This window comes from Amyelois transitella, chromosome 14, assembly GCF_032362555.1.
Source record: "Amyelois transitella isolate CPQ chromosome 14, ilAmyTran1.1, whole genome shotgun sequence".
In the NCBI taxonomy this organism is placed as follows: Eukaryota; Metazoa; Arthropoda; class Insecta; order Lepidoptera; family Pyralidae; genus Amyelois; species Amyelois transitella.
The window spans coordinates 9,253,319-9,275,181 of NC_083517.1; the positions used below are offsets into that span (position 1 = coordinate 9,253,319).

Here is a 21,863-nt window from a genome sequence, read left to right on the forward strand (position 1 = left end):
TATGTATGTATGTATGTATGTATAATACGTTAAATACACTTTCTTTAAGAGACTGATTAGTTAAAGCGTTGCCAGAATGACAATGTTTTAAAACCCGCGAATCTTATGGGGGTTGACAGAGCTAATAGTTTTGAAAAGACTGATAGACCACGTTCAGCTTTTCGGCTTAATATGATAATTCAGATTCAAATCGCTTAAAAAAATAATCCTAAGTTTATAAGCCTATCACCTTTTACGACAATTCCAATAAGTTCAAAGCTATTATATTTTTAAATATCGAGTTTTCGTAGCTCTCAAAAGGATTTTGATAGAATAGTAAGAAGCGTATTATGGTTTTGCTTTTTTTTTCGAATGTGTTAGAAAAGGGAGATGTTTCAACGAACATCTCCCTTTTCTATGCATGAAAAAAGTAATGAGCGTAGTAAATGGAAATCCACAGTCTCTGTCTACCCCAATAGGAGACAAGCATAATAGTATGTATGTATGGATTTTATTGACAACACCTTGAATCTAAAGGGTCTGATTAAGTATTCGGATATCTGATGTGAAAATAACTTTATGGGTACTCTTTTCGATTTGGCTACGGAACTCTAAAAAATTTCGCTTGTAGTAAAGTGATTAATTTTCACTTCACCACACCCCTACTTTGGGAAATTTGCTTGCTCGCTCTCATAAGGTTCACTCACTCACTCAATGAACTTTATTTAGTTAAACAAATCAACCAATCCAATTCCAAGTGTGCAGGCGTACAGAATTTTCTATTTAGTCTGTGGTGTACATCGTATACGAGTGCATGTTTTTCGTAGACCACTTGATATTGTTATTCGCTTTTGTTATTTCTATTGTATATAAACGTGTCTTTCGTGCAAAGATTCTTGAATTCTGAAAATATTTATTTTAAACAATGAAACCGTTCTTCTGTTGTTAATTTAAACTCTTGTTTTCGCGCGTTAGTGTAGTGAAGTACATACAAAATGAGTGCCAAGAAAGGAAACGAAACCAAACTCCATGAGGATGAAAACACAGACTCTGGCTTTTTATCTGGAGAACAGCTGTTCTCTAGCGAATTAGAAAGTGGAGCAAATTTAGATAGTGATAGTAAAAATTTGCATAGCGCAAGTGTAGATCCTGCTGATGTGAATCCTGATAGTGGTGTTGTGTGTTTATCAGAAAATTTGTCTTTATTGGACTTGGATACGCCTACTGAACCGCCACGGGTGGTGGAACCCAGAAATGCAGATATTGCGATCTTAAATGTTCTGTTTCAACAAGATGAGGATGGGGATTCGTAAGTGTCTAAGATAAATTACCAATGCCTTACGCTCGATCGTCAAGGTCACCAGAGCCCTGTGCTATTTGATTATTTTCAAACATGGTACTCTGCGCTCTAAGCTTAGGCTGTAAGCTAACATAACGTCTTAATGTTATGTTATGCTCTAAGCTTAGGCTGTAAGCTAACATAACATCATAATGTTATGTTAGCTTACAACCTAAGCTTAGAGTGCAGAATACCATGTTTGTAAGATATATTATATTATAAGAGTTCATATTTTAAAAGGGTTTGTTGAAGGTTTCTTTAACTATTTGGGGCATCATTTATTAAAGACGGTATTTACTGAAATTACTATTGATTACTTTAAAGTTTGAAGATGTAATATGAAACATATTACATCTTCATCATTTTATAGAAAAAAAACAGTTAACTGATTTAATTAATGTTTTTCATTGAGTAGTGATTTTGAATTATTTGTAGAATGATGATGAACCTTGATGGGAAGTAATTTAGAAGAAAATGCTATGTTTATTATTAATAATAATTTTTTGTGACTATTTATTTTTAACTATTCAATAATGAGGGTATGGGTAATATTATTTTTTGTGGAGAATGTTTTATGTATTATTATTTTTAGTTATTGTCTACTTATCAAATTTCAATACATTAAATATTGTTTTTGAAATAAATGAATATGAAACTTTAAGGCACAATGCTTTTAAATTTTGCCATGCTTAAACACCCTCAGCAAGTAACTTACTATAATTTTAATAAGTAGGTAGTTATCAATTGTAGGAGGGAAATAAAAGCTGAGGCTTCTAGGACTTAAATATGTGCTTTAAATGAAACTAAATCTGAACGCCAGATGTAGTCAGTTTGACTGGCTTATTATCTTTTGTTATGCAGTTATAGCTATTATTTGTGCAACCAAACCTAGCTTTTAACTTGTTAGGTTGAATGATTTCTTTAGTGATAGGCCTATATCCTACAGCAGACTTAAGGCTGAGACGTTAAATATGTCAAACTAGTGCCTCTAATTATATTTGAGTTTTGCTTAATTGTGACATGACATCCAACTCGACAGCTTTCTTTATCATGTTTTTTCTTGCAGTATTCTACTAGGCTTTCCCTTCAACTGCCTTAAAAATAACCTCACATTCTCTTCTCCAGACAATTACACATAGCCGCAGTCCATGGTTGCCAGAAATCAGTCAGCACGCTCATCAACTTGTGCCCCGACAAATCATGGCTCGATATGCCCAACGAATACGGCCATACACCTCTTCATCTGGCCGCTATGAGTGGCCACGAAGTCATAACGAGGATGCTAGTTGTCGCCGGAGCTTCAATAGCAGCCAGGGACCGAAGAGGTCAAACTCCGATACACATTGCTGCAGAAATGAGCCATGTGGAATGTCTGAAGGCGCTTCTGGCACCGGTCAAAGAACACCCTATGAGAAAAATGGCTGCGATATTAAACCAGAAGAATTATAATGGTGAGTAATTTAAAAAAATATAAGTATATTTATAAAAAAACTCTTCCATTACAGAGTTACTGACTGACAGACTACGTTTATTCAAAAATACTGGAAGTAGGAAGCTGAAATTTGGCGCGTAGATTCTCTAGGGTTATGGTGAGCATAGACAGAGGATTTAGGTACCGACATTCCGACGGGAACGGAAATTACCGGGATTTTAACATAAACACGGTGGAGCCGCGGACATCCTTTAGTTTAATCGATAATTTCATCATCCTATTTCAATCTTTCCTATCCAGTCGATGGTCCACCTAGCAATATATCGAGTAGTGGCTAGGTAAGTTTGTACGTCCACTTTCAAGCAGTGTTAAAAAATCTCTGTTATTGCTATTAATTTCGTATTACCTAATGACACTTGATTAATTTATGACTTTCTTATGCAATCGATTTCACAATTATTGTTATTGTTGGAAAAACTGTGTCACTCCTAAACCCCCGGATAACGAGATCTAACTTGTAAGTAATGTTATCAAACAAACAAAAGCAAAGCGATATATTTCTTGAAATACTTTTTTTTGCATACCTTACCTTCAAAGCCTAATGCAATGAAGGTTTTCTGCAAAAACACCACCACACCCTTACCTCACCTTTTAACCCTATTTGGAGTTCTAACTGTACTTATGTTTCTACATCGAATGAGCCATCATTTGGTTTTAAATGGTAAAAACCCGCGTCTGCCTACCTGTACAGGTTTTTCCAAAGATTCCAACAGCGGGCACCTTAACTTCTTATCATGATACCCTTGATAGAATGTTTTTTAACGGTTTAAACTATCTTTAAAGTCGTCAAATTGATGATTATTTATTTTAAGAATTAATTAAACTAAAGATCTTAGCCATTCAGGCTAAGATTGGGCCACACTTCACAAAAAAGTACTAACTACTATGTTGTTTCTGGAGAAGCTAGTTAATTTTTCCCAACAACTCCCAGCACAAGCATGAAGAAGATTTGGAACAGGACATTAACCTTACGCGATGAGATGATATTTTTTCGTTATATCTTGCTATCCGGACGCAGACCGGTCTTTTAACTTCACGTGACCTAAGTAGGTAACTTCATCAAACAATAGTTATGTAGCACCTAATCCTTCGGCGCCGACGCAACATAAAACTATCGAATTAATTCTTATGTCAACGGTTTAAGATTCAAAATCGTAGAGATGTGTTTATATTTTTTTTCTTAGACTGTACTATGTCATTCATTCAATTGAATTGGATTAATTAGAACTTGTTTCTTTTGCATCGCTAAGACGCGGATCTGCATTGTTTACGTGTGAATGCACCGCGCTTGGCGCATCCCAATGGTTGTGACGTAATAGATTGACATAGATTAAAAAAATTATAGATGAGCACTCATTGTGACACCGTGAAATTAAGTCTAGCGGTGGAAATAACTTTAAAATTTAAGTTGGAATAGGAAATTTTTGACGTTCAAATTTTAAACTACTAGCAGTTGCATTACGCATTAAAAGAAAGAATGTCTATCGCTACGGTTTGACTTCGCGTGAAAACAATATACGTAACTTGATATAATCAGTCTCATTCTTTGCTATGACTGCATATTTTGTGCAGTATGAAATTAAGTTTATTATGAGCTATTAAGTTAAATACATATTAATGATCTAATGTGGGTTTATGGACTACATTTATAAATTGACGTTTTATTTGTTTACTGCAACGGGAAAATCCAGTCCTAGATTTTCCATTGAAAGGAATGAATAAAACATTGTAACTTCGCCACGTGTGATAGCTCGGATAATGTAAACAAAACAATACAATAAATATTGAATCATTTAAAATTTAGTTTTTATTTATAATATATGGTTAAAACAGGTTTGCCTTTACTGGACCAAAATTAATAATTTAATGGACCACATAATATCTAAATAAGTATGTTGTTAAAGATATTTTTAAATAAGCAAGTGAATTGAAGGTAATTCTGCTAATGGAAATTCTTGAGGAGAGAGGAAAAGCCTTGTTACAATAATGTAAAACCAGAAATAGGGAAAGACGAACGACGAATATGAATGAATGAAATTCCCTTTATTGTACAAGGATAAAATGCTATTCATAGAATTATTGAATTGCAATTAGATTATAAATAAGAGAGTATTATTAGGTACGTCAAACATAAACTTCAAAAATTACTTCTTATATTTAAATGGAATTCTACAGAAGGATCTATAAAATAACTCTGAAAATGCTATAAGTGTCGACGAACATACTGGACCTTTCAGAGCCGAAACAATGAAACGATGACTTTAATAATACTATGCCGAAAAAGTAAGAAAGTCTACTCGATAATTTTAACCATGTATCCTTGGCAACTAATTATGCACAATAACCACCTTCTGACGCAGATATAAAGATATGCTTTGGCATTATCTAGAAAGGCTTAGCAACGGCGGCAAAGACGATCAAAGTTTCACCCACTGTCGTCATTAGAAATCCTTCACACATATCAATGAACCCAATGGAAATACCCATGCTTGTGTTGTGTAGATATACGTATCGGTAAATATCATCGCATCTGATTTGGGTTTTTCTATATTTTCTTTAGTTACGTGAAGTGTTACTGATTTTGATGTGCAGACAATAGAATTAGAATGTAGCGAGTTTCTAAGTTGTTTAAATTTAGCCCAACTTTGTGTTTTGTTTCAATTACAACATCTGGAAAAGTACGTGTTTGTGTTGGTTTGTGTGTCTGGCACACAAATATTGCATCCATTCCCGAATATAAGATTAAATTTAACGGCGGTAGTAAATGTTTTGGACATCGTCCAAATACAAATAAATGTGAATTCTTTCACTACGCTTGCATTGTTAATGGGTACCTTGAAATCTCTTTATTGTAACCATGGATAGAAGATAGAAAAGAACTCTTTTCGGAAAAAATCCGCCATTAGCCCACTTAATCTGTTTCCTAGTTTATAAATTTTTGGAAATGTGTTAAAATGTTCTAACAGGAATCAACACTTCAACGTTTTCAACTCAGTGCATTTGTTTTCTACCATGCATTGTCTGTCAGTCACGCAGCATCACACGTCACACTACTGTTAAGTAGTTGAAGACGATTTTTTTTTTATAAATTTAAATACAACAGATTGTATAACTGGTTATAATTTGAGGCCGATCACCTACCTACACGAATTTGTTGGGTATTTCCAACGCTTAGGCCTCCGTCTCATGCGGTGAGTGAAAGCGTCGCGCTCGTTTGGCTAACGTTTGGGATACCCCAGTCTGATGATAATTATCATTGGAATTGCAATCATTATGTATGCATACTAATGATACGGGTTTTACCTTGATCGATGATGGTTTTCTCTCTCTTTAAATCAGCCTTATAATATTTTTGTTTTATTTTAAAACTTTAATTTATTATTAGTTTGATGTACGCATCTCTATTTGAAATCATTGCTGTTATATCATTAACCAATATTGGTTTTTTACCTGCGTATAACAGCTACGATTTCCCTTGACTTCCATCCACGGTGACACGCTTATACATATCATTAACATTAATTCCACTTTATCAGCCATCGCTGTGTTATCAACAAAGCTTGTCCTTACACAAACATTGGCGCACCTCAGGAAAACCGCTGGGTATTTTAGAAGGTCGACTGTACTCGTAAAAGTGGAAACAGTTGATGTTTCACGGCGGGGTTATCCCCACGTGAAAGTGATTCGTGATGCTGCACGAGGCACAATGGTATTTCCAGTTGGGGCTTCACGTGGCTGTGCTGTGCTGTTGCAACACTCGCTGATTGTACTTTCTAACGGTTTGCTTTTTGGCCGGTTATCATTGCACAATATCTTTCATGTATCATACATACAGTCATGTCTATAGCCCTTGTGGGGTAGACAGAGCTAACAGACAGAAAGACTGAAAGGCACGTTCAGCTGCTTGGCCCAATGATAGAGTTGAGATTCAAATGCCTACAAGAAGAATCCCATGTTTAAAAGCCTATCGCTTAGTCGCATTTTACTACATCCATGGGAAAGAGAGTCCTGTTCTTTTAAGCATTGGTGCCGGGTACGACCCAACAACGGCACTTCTTATATCAAGCGAGATATAATCCAGTGTTGAGCAACATGTTTATGGAATGACGTCTTAATGGCAACTCAATGGGTATGGAAGGTTAGGGAATCATGAAGAAGATTGATGGATGAATTGATTTTTGGAGTTTACAGCAAGATCGTGCCTTCGACAAAAATACATGGAAGAAGAAAGGGGAGGTCTTTGATCAACGGTGCATCATAATAGAAAATAAAATACTTTTAGTAAAACACAGTGTAGGTGTCTTTTTTTAGTATAACGCCTCTCATGATACAAATTATAGTCGATTTGTAATTGTATCATGACATTCGAACCACAAAACAGCTGGTTGAAATTATTAAACAGCATATGTATTATTTTAAAAAGAAACAAATGGATATTAATAAATTTTAAACTCGTCTTTCCTTGTTTTATGAAGGCAGAATATAAAAATTTGATCATTTCATAAATATGGGTTTAACTAGACTTCAAGGATACCGGAAGCAGTTAAATGTCATGTCTTTATTTCCTGTTCTGTAACTAGCTCTTCAACGGCTAAGCATCGATTCTTCGTTCTTAAAGTTTAAGTGTAGCGAGACTTAAGAATCTGAACGTGGCTTTTCATTATTTTCAAGACTGTGACTTATGTCTACCCCGCAAGCTGTATAAACGTGATTATATCCATACATATATATGTACGAACGATGAAATTTATTCTGTTTAGTCTTCTAAACTGGTTAACTGTTAACGATCATCAGATGTTTTATCATAATTCCATGATTCATTCACCAAGCCCGCAGATCATGAGATTATAATGTTTCTTGGGTTGCTTTTTGTATTTCATGTAATCTGCGTATTTAAGTTAAACATTATAAAGTTAAAACTAATGACATCATCGTCTACCATAGTCTCAATGACTTTGTTTTGAACTGATTTGAGTCATTATGGAAACCGTCGCCTATGACCATATCGTCCATCTATACCATACCCTCATAGTCTCGTGATTGTATCTCTAATAACTTCTTCATCATTATTTTAAAACTTATGACATCACAATTTCCCATTATCATAATATGAATGGATATTTTTGTTTTGACCCTATTTGAGTCATTGGTAACCTTTCGAGTCGTCCATGTCCATATTTGTGTTCACCGTCGCTGCCACATTGCGAGTGCGCAATTGTCGCGAGATCGCATTGCTGGGAAAACCCCATCATGCGCCCGCGCGCGCCTCCGCTGACGTCAGGTTAGCTAGTCGTGCTCCCCCCCCAACCTTTCCCCGTTACTACTACTGTTTACAACGCGGACATAGCTCGAAATAGATGACGCCTGTAGTGTTCATCTTTATGAAATTCGAAATGTCATAAATAAATGGGTAAACATTTTGATTTTTAAGATTTTGACCTAGCGTGTTTTAAGAGTCACTGTGTATTGAATAATTTTTATACAACATACTTTAGCGTGGTCAAAGACGAGAAAGAACTCTCGTAATTGGCCACACTACTTTTACATAAAAAAAATTTAATGAACCAACATTTACTTTGGGAGTAAAGACGAAACCACGTATTTACTCGGAGGTATCTTCTTAATTATTTTCTGTTTATTACGTTAGTCTTCTTAAGATTTTACCGTTACAGATTTGGAACGAAAATATAGTGTACGTATGTAACATTCGCGGTATCTATTTCGATCTATATCTTTGGTTTGAACTCGCATTTATTTTATACCACGTTGCAAACAAACTATGTCATTTGTGTCCTATATTCAGCGAATCAATTTAAGACAAAATATAGATAGATAGACTCTATATTGCACCATAAGAAAAAGAAAAACAAAATAAATTATTTGCTTGCTTGGTATACTTAATGAAAAGTAACCATGATCGTACTTGAACCAATTTACTATGCGTGTAACGCACACCTTGTTTGTACAGCAATTTTTTTAACATATGGTTGTCTAAGAATGCGGCTCTTACGTTATTTATTACTGAGATATTAATTAGATCATTATTTGGTAAAAGATAATGATTGATTAGAAATTCAACGAAAAAGAAGTTTAAACGAAACGGTACCGCTTATAATTGCTTGTTCGGTCGTCGGCGCTCATACAATGCTTAGTATGGTCAATAAATAAATTTATTACTTTTAAAAATTCATATGAAACGTTTCATTGTTATATTTCTTTAAATTTTTATGAAACCATTTCACAACTTGTACCTATAAATGCCTCAACGTGCTTTCCGGAACTCTAAAATCTATTATTACAACATCCATCTAACTAAATTCATTATCGTTAATGATAATTATTTCCACACTTGATTCCTCATTGATAGTGGAAATTTCCATAACACAGGCCCTTATGATGAGCACTGGAAACCCCCATTTAGTACAAGGCCCGCCCTCAATGTATTTGTATCATTAATACTAATTGAAACGATATGAAATTTAATAGGTTTATTTATTGGCTGTATTTAAAAAAAAATCAATGCCTGAATGGTGTAACATCTATTATCATAACAATAACATTCAATAGATAATATGTAGTATTTATTGAATGTTATATCTGAAACATTACATATTAAAGACGTACACACAAATAATAACGTTTTAATCCCTTACATTACACAGGTTGAGTCTTGAAAATACTAAAAGGTCACTTTCAGTAGTAATGGCTTATGATGAAAATTAGATTTCATTCCATCATTGACCATGTAATTTATAATATTTTTTCTTTCTTTCACACGGTGTCGTGGCTGAAAGCAACTTCCTTTTTCCATTTATTATATCCCGTTAAATCTGTTTCAATCGCAACTTTATTCTACTTTTGTAAAAGTCTGGAATCGCCGACGAACCCGCCTTTTGCGCGTCGTCATTTAGGAATTAGTACATTTCTGCTTTTGTTAGAGTAGTTAAATAAAAAAGTTTTCGTATACTCAAGCTTTCCTACATGAACATAAAAAATATAAAATTCTGCTACGCTGCGCACATCTATACATATAATAAATGCTGTAATAAATTATGTCATCTTAATAAACTAACCAGTCTGCAATCATGTGACCACGTTTACTCTTGACGAGTAAGATCTAATAACTACGTCATTGATTTTGAGTCATTCGATGGAAAAAAGAAACTGTTTTTAGGAAGAACAGATTTTTGCAATATTTATTTGCACTTTTTCAGGCACATTGTGTCTTTTTTTTTACCTGAACTTTCTTTATCATATTGTCTGGTTAACGTTCACAGCTGTTGTTTTAAGTTTAAGTCTGTTCAAAACAGCATGTAAATCTTTTTCTATTGTCAATGCATAGAATGATATGACTTCTACCACCGCCGAGTCAGAAGCCTCAGCTAAATCTTTCCTATTTGTAAATAGGTAATACAGGTATTAAACGCGCACGTAACGTACCTTTATTTTATCTCGGACATTTAGAATCATTACCTTTAGTATATACACTTATATTATAAAGCTGAAAAATTTCTTTGTTTATTTGAACGTGCTAATCTCAGGAACTACTGGTTCGAGTTGAAAAATTCTTTTTGTGTTGAATTGACCATTTATAGAGGAAAGCTTTAGGCTATATAACATCACGCAGCTATCACTATAAGGAACAAAGAAATAATGGAATATGTGAAAAAAAACGGGTAAAATTATTCATCCTGGGGTGCTTCAATGATGCCCAAAATAACTATTCCATGCGGACGAAGTCGCGGGCACAGCTAGTTTATAAAATAATGCATGTAAATGACTCCTTAAAAGACATTACAATATAAAAAGTCTTGACATAATAAACAACAATCTTCCTTCAGACCCTAGAGAGGAAGATGTAGTGAATGTAAACTTCTCCACTGAAAACCACACCTAAAGTTATTTTTGTTCGTGCTAAAATTGTAGTGAATATTGGAATCGTTCCAAACCTACAACGCGACGTTGCGAGGATCTATACTCGTACTTATTGTGTATGTAAACAGGTATAGAAAACGCATCGAAGTCATTGGTTATCGAGTCAGTCCGATTCCGATGATGTTTTAGTTATAGAATCACAAAATTTATAAGGGTACTCGTGATTGTAAGAAATGGAAACCTATGAGATAAGAAGTGGGTAAATTAAAAAAAAAAATATGTTAAAATCATCTTAAACCGAGCTTGAATGAAAATATCGATGAATTTGGATAAAGCAATATAACTAGATGCGAGTGGGAAGATGTAGATACTCTTTCTATCTTTACTCTCTGGGTAAGAGTCGTGTTATCATGTAGTACCTGGGTGACCGTAACCTAACAACAATTCTTAATAGAAGTATGGATTTTTGGCTCTCCCATCTATACAGCAATATACTATACTTGGGATTCTTCTTTTAGGCGATGGGCTAGTAACCTGTCAGTATTTGAATCTCAATTCTATCATTAAGCCAAACCGCTGAACGTGGCCTATTGGTCTTTTAGGCACTGTTGGTTCTGTCTGTCTACCCCGCAAGGGATAAAGACGTGATTATACTTATACTTACTTTACTTAGACATCAATTTTCAACGAAATCGTTCGTTTAAGAGTACCGGATAGGATGTTATAATTAAATAACGTTTTATTATTCCTAATAAGCTTGCGTCAATCATTGCTACTATACGGTGTATTGGTCGCGGATTTGCACGTCCTTGACTCAAGAAATGTGCAGATAGAGGTCGTTGGTACAACGTTAACGTTAGATCATCGGGGAATAATTAATTGTATAGTTAAAATCTTGTCATCATCTGCCTGGCGTCCTGGTCCCTATCTGAAGAGGAGTCCTAATAGTACGAGATCCGGCTGCAAAATCACTACGTTCATCGCGTAGTTAATCAAACTCACATTTTAACATACATTTATGAATAGGATAATACATAGATAATAGGGTGCCAGTCAATAAGTGGCCGCAAGTAATTTTAATTAAATTAATGTTAATCAATTTTCCAAAAAAAATTTCGTTCACTTGTTTTTTAAATAAAATATCATCCACATCATAGAAATGTATGTAAAGAATTCGAAAATCAATGGGTGCCGTTACACACTCGGCCGCAACTACTACGCAGCCAGGTGTAAACAGGTAATATTTTGGTCTATTTATACGTTCATGTCGTACACGCATGTTTTTTATATCAAATTAAAGCTATTTTTTTTTTAATATGATGATATATCGCTGCCTGTGAATAAATGGCCGCAAATTAGGGTTGCTAGCTGTTAAAAACTCGAGGTATATTCAAAAAAGTCATATTAAAAAAAAAATTAGCTTTAATTTGATATAAAAAACATGCGTGTACGACATGAACGTATAAATAGACCAAAATATTACCTGTTTACACCTGGCTGCGTAGTAGTTGCGGCCGAGTGTGTAACGGCACCCATTGATTTTCGAATTCTTTACATACATTTCTATGATGTGGATGATATTTTATTTAAAAAACAAGTGAACGAAATTTTTTTTGGAAAATTAATTAACATTATTTTAATTAAAATTACTTGCGGCCACTTATTGACTGGCACCCTATTATCTATGTATTATCCTATTCATAAATGTATGTTAAAATGTGAGTTTGATTAACTACGCGATGAACGTAGTGATTTTGCAGCCGGATCTTAGACTATAAGTAAAGCGGACCAATGGCGATCAAACGTGTGACTTCTACGATTCCATTGTTTCCATGCTTGGTAGTGAAGCAAATCACAAATTGTATAATGTGCCAGTTGTTTCTCTTCTCGGTAAAAGTCAATCAAGACTTATATGTTTAGAATTCTGCTTGTAGACGATGGGCTAGCAACCTGTCACTATTTGAATCTCAATTTCATCATTAAGCCATAAAGCTGTACGTGGCCGCCTGCCAGTATTTTCATGATTGTTGGCTCTATCTGCCCTTTAAGGGATAAAGACGTGATTATTTGTATTGTATCATTTGTTACCTTACGGGGTAGATAGTGTCAAATGTTTCGAGTGATTGACTAAGTCGTCGTAAAGAGACTTTCAGAAGTGTAATCATGACGGTTGAATATGCTTCAATTCCAACCAACGAATTCACTTTCGATTTGGTTTGTTCAAATTAAAAAAATAAAATAAAAACTCGTTAGAAGTGTCACTTTAATATTTTAAACTCGTTGTCACTTTAATATTTTTTTAATTGCTTTAAAATGTAGGCAATATAAATTGCCTCCGGTCATCTGCCTCTGGGTAAATCCGCTCGGTCCAAATTCTTCATTTTGGGTTTTCCACATTTTTGTAATTCGGTCTAAGATGATTGCTTTTGTCTAACTACCTACCTAGAACCTACCTTCCTGGTACATAGAATCGCGAGATTCTGTATAGAAACATAAATTGTGTTGAAAGTATTACAGCTTTATTGAAGGGACTAAAATATTTACAATAAGTATTATATCATGATGAAAAACATGTGACTCTAAAATTTGAAAGTAATGCAGGTATTTTCAACTATTGACACGCTTTAAAAGATATTTATTATTAAAGGTTATTATTTCCCTTTAAGCATCTCGTCTTCAATTTTATTCCTCTACTTTAAAACGATATACTGTAAAATTACAGTTGTCTCTTAAAGGCCCATGCTTTTAATCCGACCTTTTCAATAGCCCTGCGGTTGCTTGTCGCCAGGAAATTCCGGTTGGTAGGAATTCCTCTTTCACTTTGGAATTCCCGCTTTTTTTTAACTCGGCCGAAGACGTATAAGAAGATCCTTTGTTCGACTGTAGGATATAATCACGTCTATATCCCTTGCGAGGTAGACAGAGTCAACAGTCTTAAAAAAAAACTGATATGCCAAGTTCAGCGTTTTCGTGATGACCAGTCCAGTAGTTTTTGAGTTGATTCGGTACAAACATTACAATTCTTTTCTCGTTATTAATGAAATTCGCATGGAATTTTGACGAAATTATTCCAAAGCACCTTATCAGTTCCTAATTTTCAATACTTTTCATTGGGATAAGTCCGCCATTGTACATATTCTTCTATATCCAATGAATGTTCTATTTTTGAAACATTTTTTTATGTGCAATTAAGAGTTTACAAACAAACAAACAAACATTTAGTTCAAATTTAACCTAATTGCAAATATGATGCGTGAAACTGCGTTGCGTTGTTTAACAGCAGACTATTAAGCATTCGAAACTGTCTTTGTCAGTTACAAAGACAGTACCGAATTTTATGGAATTCCTTTTGCTTATAAACCATCCTATTCAAGGGTCCCGCGGTTACCGGCCTCTGGACGAATCCGGTCTTTTGGAATTCCACATTCTGGGAATCCCACTTTTTTACAACTAAGCCGAAGTACCTTTTCTTGTTAAAATAAGGTACAATTGCAATTTATGGTGGTTTACTTAAAGTAATTTCAATTGTTTGTGTGATGAGTAATGGAGTATTATTATTTGTCTAATTATATCTGATGCAATACTTGTATATACGTATAAATATTTCCACGTCTACACCCCCCTTGCGGAGAGAATTAATGGAAAATTAAAGGGCACAAAATCCTTTGTCCATCAATGGTGTAAGGCATAGATTATAATAGAAAACATAAAGATGAACGTTTTTCTCTAATAAATATTTATAAAACTTATGTTTATTTTAATCACAAAGAATTACAAAAGAAAAAATCATATTTTAATTTGTATTGTCTTGTTAATAAATATATAATTCTTATTATGCTTATGGTATTAGTAGGTACTGGCTTTTAAGAACAGCATGTTGTTGATCAATATAAAAATATCTACAAGTTCATTATTACTCACTTATTATTACACATTACATTAAAACTCTTCTTTTCAGAACATGAGTCGGTGAATTGATAAATTTTATTTCCAACTTGTTCATAAGTTAGTCAGCAGAGGCAAACCACGAAAGCGTATGATACTGAATAGCAAAAATACCAAAACAACAGTCCGGTTTTCCTTGGGATTTTCACGAAACCGTCCCGGGGCGGTGCGTCCATTATTCACTATTTCTAGGTATTGCAATGGAGAGGAAAAACTTGGCCGCGTTCAGCCATGATAAATACACGTTTTCCCGATGATAAATTCCCCGATTTCATGAAAGTCGGCGGTTGAACAGCTAAGGTGCCCGTTTGGAAATGCCTGCGTCACTAGTAGATTAAATAGGTATCACTTGGAAAGGTATCACTTGGAAAGGCATGTAACATCTTCGTCTTTACCGTCACTTACCATCAGGGGAGATGGAAGACAAGTTCCTCATTCAATATTTTTTTTTTTAAACACAGGGTGGCATTGTTTCAAATCCTTACGCGGCCATGCACCAATGTCTTTTTCGAGTTATGGAGGACGATGAATACCCCGATTAAATTTTTTTTAAGGATCCGCATAAAATATGTACTTATAATTATTGCATATGTAATTCATAGGATATGTGAAATAATTTTATTACTCAGACTTGGAATACCCTCCCCGCGTCTTTGTTTCTCGATACCAACCGGTTGAACGCACTCAAATTTCTATTATAAAATTACTTATTTTTAATTGCTATATTTATATAATATATAAGTGTTTAAAAATAATCACAGACATAGATCTAGCTAGATACTGCTTGTTTACCTTTTTGTTTGTTCAACATGGTGAGGGTTAAAATCCCTTATTTCGATAAAAAAAAATGTAGTTATTTAAATTTTATTTTATTATTTTTCAGGTCAAACGTGCGTTCACACAGCCGCCAACACAGGTCACATCAAGACTTTACAGACGCTAGTATACTACGGTGCCGATATAAACATGAGGGTACGTTTTAAATTATATCCATACAAAAATACTTATATTTAATGTAAAATTTTGTACAGACAGAGTTATTTTAGTTAAGTTCAACAATAGCTATTAAGGTTTAGCCACTGGGGTCGTGTTTAAATTAATTTTTGATAGAGTCAGTTCAAGACAAGGTCAATGTTATATTTTACGCGAGCGAAGGCGCGTACAACAGCTAGTATTCCAAATAAATGGGAAGATAAACAGACACACAAAGTAGGTAAAGCGTTATCTTAGTTTATTACCTGTAAATAAAGTATGCCGTTTAGACAATACCTTAATTATTTTCGTAGAGCTGTTATTTTTTTACGGATTAACAGTTTAAAATTAATATATGTACCTCATACAAAAATAGTGAGGGATATAGATTTACTCATATGATGACAACAAAGTCTCCCAGAATAAGCGTGAATATTCTCAGAACACGATGACGTTGATGTGATGACGACGGTCTCTAGCAATTAAATGCATGAATAAATGAATTGTTTTTATTTACTGTTAATACAAGTATTAACGAGTACAAGATGGAATTTAAAGTTTAATTTAGGTGTAAAATATGTCTGCCAATGGATAGCATAACAGCATGTAGGTACATAATAAGTTAGTATTCGAGACATTTAAATTTTTTTTTGGTTTTAAAACATTAATATTCCAAGCTTGGTCATTATGAAACAAATTTTTGTCATTTTATTTTTATTAAAATAATTTAAGTATTAAATATTTAACATGATGGATGATTATTTCAAGTGCGGTATCTATCCAGCAAAATTACTCATTACCTTCGAATTTAGAAAAAAAAGTACCTAATCGGGAGTTGGCTTTCGAAATTGAACTTAAGGACTACAGTCACGTTAACCGCAGATATGACTTGACGTAATTGCCAAGGAAAACCCGCCTTAATCGCCAGATAAGATACCACTTATGGGTTTTTCATAAACCGTATTTGTTACGGCGGTAAGCAAATGCGCAATGCTGGTCATAAAAGCGCGTGATATCAGCATTCGTGGTGATTGTAGAGGTGTGTTTGTAAAATTTTAAATAATGTAAGGTATTTCATTTACTGATAAGAGCTAGGTAGAACAGCTATTTGATTTGTAAATTTTTTTAACTATGTAAATACACATATAACGTCTTCATCCCTTACGGGGAAGATAGAGCCAACAGGTACGATAAGACTGAAAGGCCGTATAAGATTAATATTTAGGTGTCGGATCTAGACATGAATATAGGAGTTAGTATCGTTATGTCCTTATGACACAGCTGCGAACTATAAGTTTGAAATGCAAAGGTGTAATCTATGAACTGGTACAAAAATATGCATTAAAATTTTCCAAAAATAAAATTACTACCACAGTAGCACCTTACATGAATAGAATAGATTAATTTTAAAAATTGGATACAAGGTATCATTTATTGACGTCACATCACTAAAATCTAATTATAACTACTTTCGCAGCATTTTCACCAGACGCCAATTTACAAATGTAGATCTTTTAAATATAAATCGTGAACGAATGCACATTGTCTACATTAAAAAAAAAACATGAATGAATGTAAAACTAATTATTTCAATACGAGTATTTCGTCAAATGTATGAAGCAGACTGTCCCTCAATGTATTCTACATACATACATACATATGGTCACGTCTATATCCCTTGCGGGGAAGACAGATCCAACAGTCTTGAAAAGACTAAATGGCCACGTTCAGCTATTTTGCTTAATGATGGAATTGAGATTCAAATAGTGACAGGTTGCTAGCCCATCGCCTAAAAAGAATCCAAGTTTGTAAGCCTATCCCTTAGTCGCCTTTTACGACATCGATGGGAAAGAGATGGAGTTGTCCTATTCTATATTGGTGCCGGGAACCACACGCACACGGCACTCAATGTATTCTCCCTTCGAAATAATAAGATAACTTCACAAATACAAAATTTTGTCATTTTTCAACAGGAGGGCCTCGCCGGTTCAACGGCGTTGCACATCGCGGCGCGTCGGGGCGACGTCCCGCTAGTGCAGTACCTCCTGGGACAGTGTCCCGGCGTCGAGAGGAGTCCCAGGGACTGGGCCGGGCGGACCCCGCGCCGGATCGCGAGGAGGAACAGCGCCGCGCGCGCATTCGCTGCATTCAAAGATGACAGCGACTCGGAATCTGATGAGGACGATGATGTGAGTAATAACTATGTGTGTATTGTGTGTTTTGATCACACTTTAGAAATAAATTTATACGGGACAAATTACACAGATTGAGTTAGTCTCGAAGTAAGTTCGAGACTTGTGAAATGTTTCCTACCTTGAACTCGAGGAAAATCTAAATACATAAAAGGTGACTGACTGACTCATATATTAACTAACGCACAGTCGTAACCACATTTCGCATTTTAATATACAGATACGTTTGGCGCAAACATCCGTTTAAATGGGAAATTCCCACGGGAACGAATCTTCGGGCCAAATTGTTAAGGTGATACGCCACTCGTAAAATGCTTTTTTTGTTATTGTTTTCCCGAAACGACATCCGTTTTCGAATTGGCATTCGAAAAACAAATATTCAAAGAATCGAACGCATCAATGATTTAATCACCATTGTCGTTATTTACGTAATACCTCCTTAACTGGCACGTAACGTTGAACTGATAGAAGCGTTGTTGTTTTGTTTCACGTAATTATTTCCTCGTTTTGACGTCCGCTTGATTAAAGTTACTGAATTATTATTTGAAAGTCTTAAGTGCACTAAAATTGTGCGCATGAGAATATGATGAGATATGAAAGGCCATTGAGAGAACAATGTATACCTATATCAATTTTTTTCCACTATGGTTATTAGAATAATATTAAAAAAAAAAAAAAAACTATGTTCATATTAATGTAGTTGCACAGATTGAGTTAGCCTCGAAGTAAGTTAGAGACTTGTGTTACGCTCGACGATAGTATATTTTAAAATAAATAGATAAACATCCAAGAACCAGCCCAATCAGAAAAAATTCGTTTCTCATAATGCACTGGCCGGAATTCGAACCCGGGACGTACTATGACACAGACTACGCTGCGTCGCATAGGCTGTTAATACATACATTTAGTCACGTATTTGCTGGCAAGACAGAGCCAACGGTCTTGAAAAGACGTTCAGCTGAATGGGTTTATGTTGGAATAGAGATTCAAAGTAAAATTAATAACTAACTTTATCGTTTATCTTGATTAATGTAACACCAGTTCTGACTAAAGCGAGATGCATGAACGTTATAGTTCAAATCATTCATCATAAAAAAACAATCGATTGTAAATTCAAAGATTTCCTCTTAAAATGATTCATTTGTTAATCGCGTATAATGATTGTAGTACCTACTACTACTTAGATACGTTTGACGCGTGTTTACAAATATGTACAAGGAAAACATGAAGTAAAATGTCTATATTTTCATAATTTTTGCGTTGTACAGTCAACAACATAAATAAACTTATCCACATTGATAAATCTCTTTAAGCGAACTCGTCGATTTAAAAAATTATATATTAAAAATATACCCACAGTTTCCTTTTCAATTATGTTTATGAACATTTCGAAATATTTTTATTTTTATTTATTTATTTCCAGTCATACGACAGCGACAACGACAGCCTATTCGAAAAACTCCGTGACACTCTGAACCCGATCAATGTGGCCTGAGAACGCGCCAAAACAGAACATCTAGAAGAATCCACCATATAGAAACTGATTGAAATATTAGGGTATCTTTTGTTGTCGTTCCTACTGCCATAACATTATAGCGCGATAATATTTAGAAAGTTACAGTTTGGCAAAAATTATTTATTATGGCAACATCTTAAGTGTGAGTGTTGCTATGTTAATGTCAAACCATTTTGAAGTTGCAATTGTTTTGTTTTTGGAAAAAATAATTTAAAAAAAAATTTTTATTTACAATTTTTGCTGAAATGTGAATATCAGCAATTTTTTGTACGTTAATCGTAGCATATGTGCCTAATATCATTGTAAATTTTAAATGATTTCACCCCCAAATTGTAAAAAATATTTCAGATTTGTTGTTTTTCATATAAGACGGGTTTTCAATAATTTATAATGTTTCCTTAATTTTATTCTATGTATTAGAGAAACATACTCATTATTTTTTTCTTGTAAAATAAATTAATTTAAAGGTGTGATTGAACATTAACCGTATTTGTATATGTAGTTATATTTATGGAACTGGTAATTTTTGTTCTGCAATAAAATATTCATTGTGGTGCGTTGTTAAGGTATTTAAGATTCATGTTAATAAACGCGATTATAGTATGTTCTATTATGAGGCCAAATTATGATGTTTTACTATTCCGTATTTAAACCAGGGGCCCGATTCTCACGCAAACGAAAGTTGAAATATCTTTATTTGCGCGGATTTGGCGCGGTTGATACATGAGAAAAAAAATATCAATGTTCCTAATTTTTTTTGTGATTTTCGAACATGATATTTTTTCGACGGATTAAAAATAGCAGCCGAAACCTTTTTTTTTTCATAATACAGCCAGTACTTAAATCGATTGGAACTTCATGACGTCTTTACTAAAAAGTCCAATAAAGATTAATCATGTTATTATTTTGAATCATTTAAAAGTTGTTGTGAGAGATAACCTATTGGTCAACAGAAATTATTATTACTCAAAATTATTATTACTCTTTGTATTAATATTATATAATATATTTTAAGGTTTGATAAAAAACTATCTTCCACTTTCTTGTTCTATTTTTTTTTTAAATTTGGTATTTTCTCTTGCTACAACCATTTTTTGTATATATATTTTATTATAATTATTAATATTTTATTTTATAATGAAAGCTATGTTAAAATAGACATATTTTATAAGTATATATATATGAGAGCGAAGCTCTTTGGAATTAAAGGCGCAATGATTTGTTTCTTTCAAATGTTAGTTTTTGTCTTCATAAAAATGTGAATAATATATTAAGTTGATATATTATTTTATATTTAATCCAGAAATATTTGTGTGAAGATTTTTTGTTTTCAAATATGAAGCAAAAGCTACCAACTAACTTTTCTGGTCTTGTTCTGACTTTCTCTGGAAAGTAGTAATCAAGACTAGAGCAGAAATTAAGCCACTTATTTTAAATGCAATTAAAATTCAGAGATGTGAGGAAAGTTTTAGGAAAAAATTTCAACATTCGCTCATTTGACCCGATGCGATACTTGCCGTTCGTTATAAAAACCTCTTTACTTTATTATAATGAAAGAAATGAAATACTTATGTAGTTATTATATTTGTCGATGAATGCATAACTGCTTGAGCATCAAAAACATTACAGCTAATTTACGTTGTGGCCAAAAATATATGTATTTTTAACCTAACCTTCATTGGTTGACAAATTTTACTGATAATCTTATTTTTAGTATTTTTTATTTATTTATCTACATCATGGAAAAAATACAACTGTTGTAGAAAGTATAGTGGAAAGATCGGGAATAAACACTCCAGAAGACAGGAGAACAGAGAAGAGAAATAATCAAATGAAAAGGACTATATTTTTGAAAAGAAATAAAAATCTGATATTTTTCGCTCACCAAACAAGTCATGGCAACCGTTGCTATGGCATACATGTGCATATGTATGCCAGCTGGCTTTGCCTGTTAATATTTATATAACTACAAAGAATACCATTTCTACAACTATTAACTATGTACTTTTTCTTCTTTTCCCTTGCTTACTCTATAGTTGCATATGATACTTTATACAAAATATCTAAACATTTTTGCCGAAGTGTCATTAAATATTTCGGGTCTCGTTCCAAAATAAATACAATGCCATTTTCGACTTTTGAAACTGAATATGTTTATTATGTATAAATAATTATGTGTGTCAGAATGGCGGGTGTACCTCACGGATTTAAATATCTGTTTTGGATTAAAAACGTACTTGATGTGTACCTTAGTGTACCTCTCCTAAAAATCTGTGTACCTCCTTCTATGTAAAGATTTTAAATAAAATAGGTACACCCGCCATCCTGACGTCAGGACCGCGGGTGTACTTCTAGTTAGCATATGTAGGTAAGTAAACTGTATATGTAGATTTGGTACCTCTTGTGTACCTGCAGAAACAAATATTAAATAAATAAAAAATATTAAGGGTGCTGAGAAAATGAAAAAAAAAAAGTTTTTTTTCTTTGACGTCGTTTTTATTTTATAAAAATAACTACAGTATAAGTAACTAAAAATAAATTAATTGTAACAGG

The 21,863-nt window shown here is 33.8% G+C and overlaps 1 protein-coding gene across 1 annotated transcript; it reads left to right on the plus strand.

Annotated features, from left to right (window-relative positions):
* The first annotated feature begins 738 nt into the window (after nucleotides 1-738).
* Nucleotides 739-21,485, plus strand: LOC106132442 (NF-kappa-B inhibitor cactus). The gene is made up of 5 exons (XM_013331862.2): nucleotides 739-1,288; nucleotides 2,444-2,769; nucleotides 15,514-15,602; nucleotides 17,576-17,791; nucleotides 19,218-21,485. Exons 1-5 carry the CDS (start codon nucleotides 975-977, stop codon nucleotides 19,287-19,289), a joined length of 1,017 nt encoding a protein of 338 aa, XP_013187316.2. The 5' UTR covers nucleotides 739-974; the 3' UTR covers nucleotides 19,290-21,485.
* The last annotated feature ends 378 nt before the right edge of the window (nucleotides 21,486-21,863 follow it).

Coding starts and splice junctions, on each gene's coding strand:
- LOC106132442 (XM_013331862.2), top strand. CDS start 975: ATGAGTGCCAAGAAAGGAAACGAAACCAAACTCCATGAGGATGAAAAC. Junction 1,289..2,443: donor CAAGATGAGGATGGGGATTC/GTAAGTGTCTAA, acceptor TCTCTTCTCCAG/ACAATTACACATAGCCGCAG. Junction 15,603..17,575: donor GTGCCGATATAAACATGAGG/GTACGTTTTAAA, acceptor ATTTTTCAACAG/GAGGGCCTCGCCGGTTCAAC.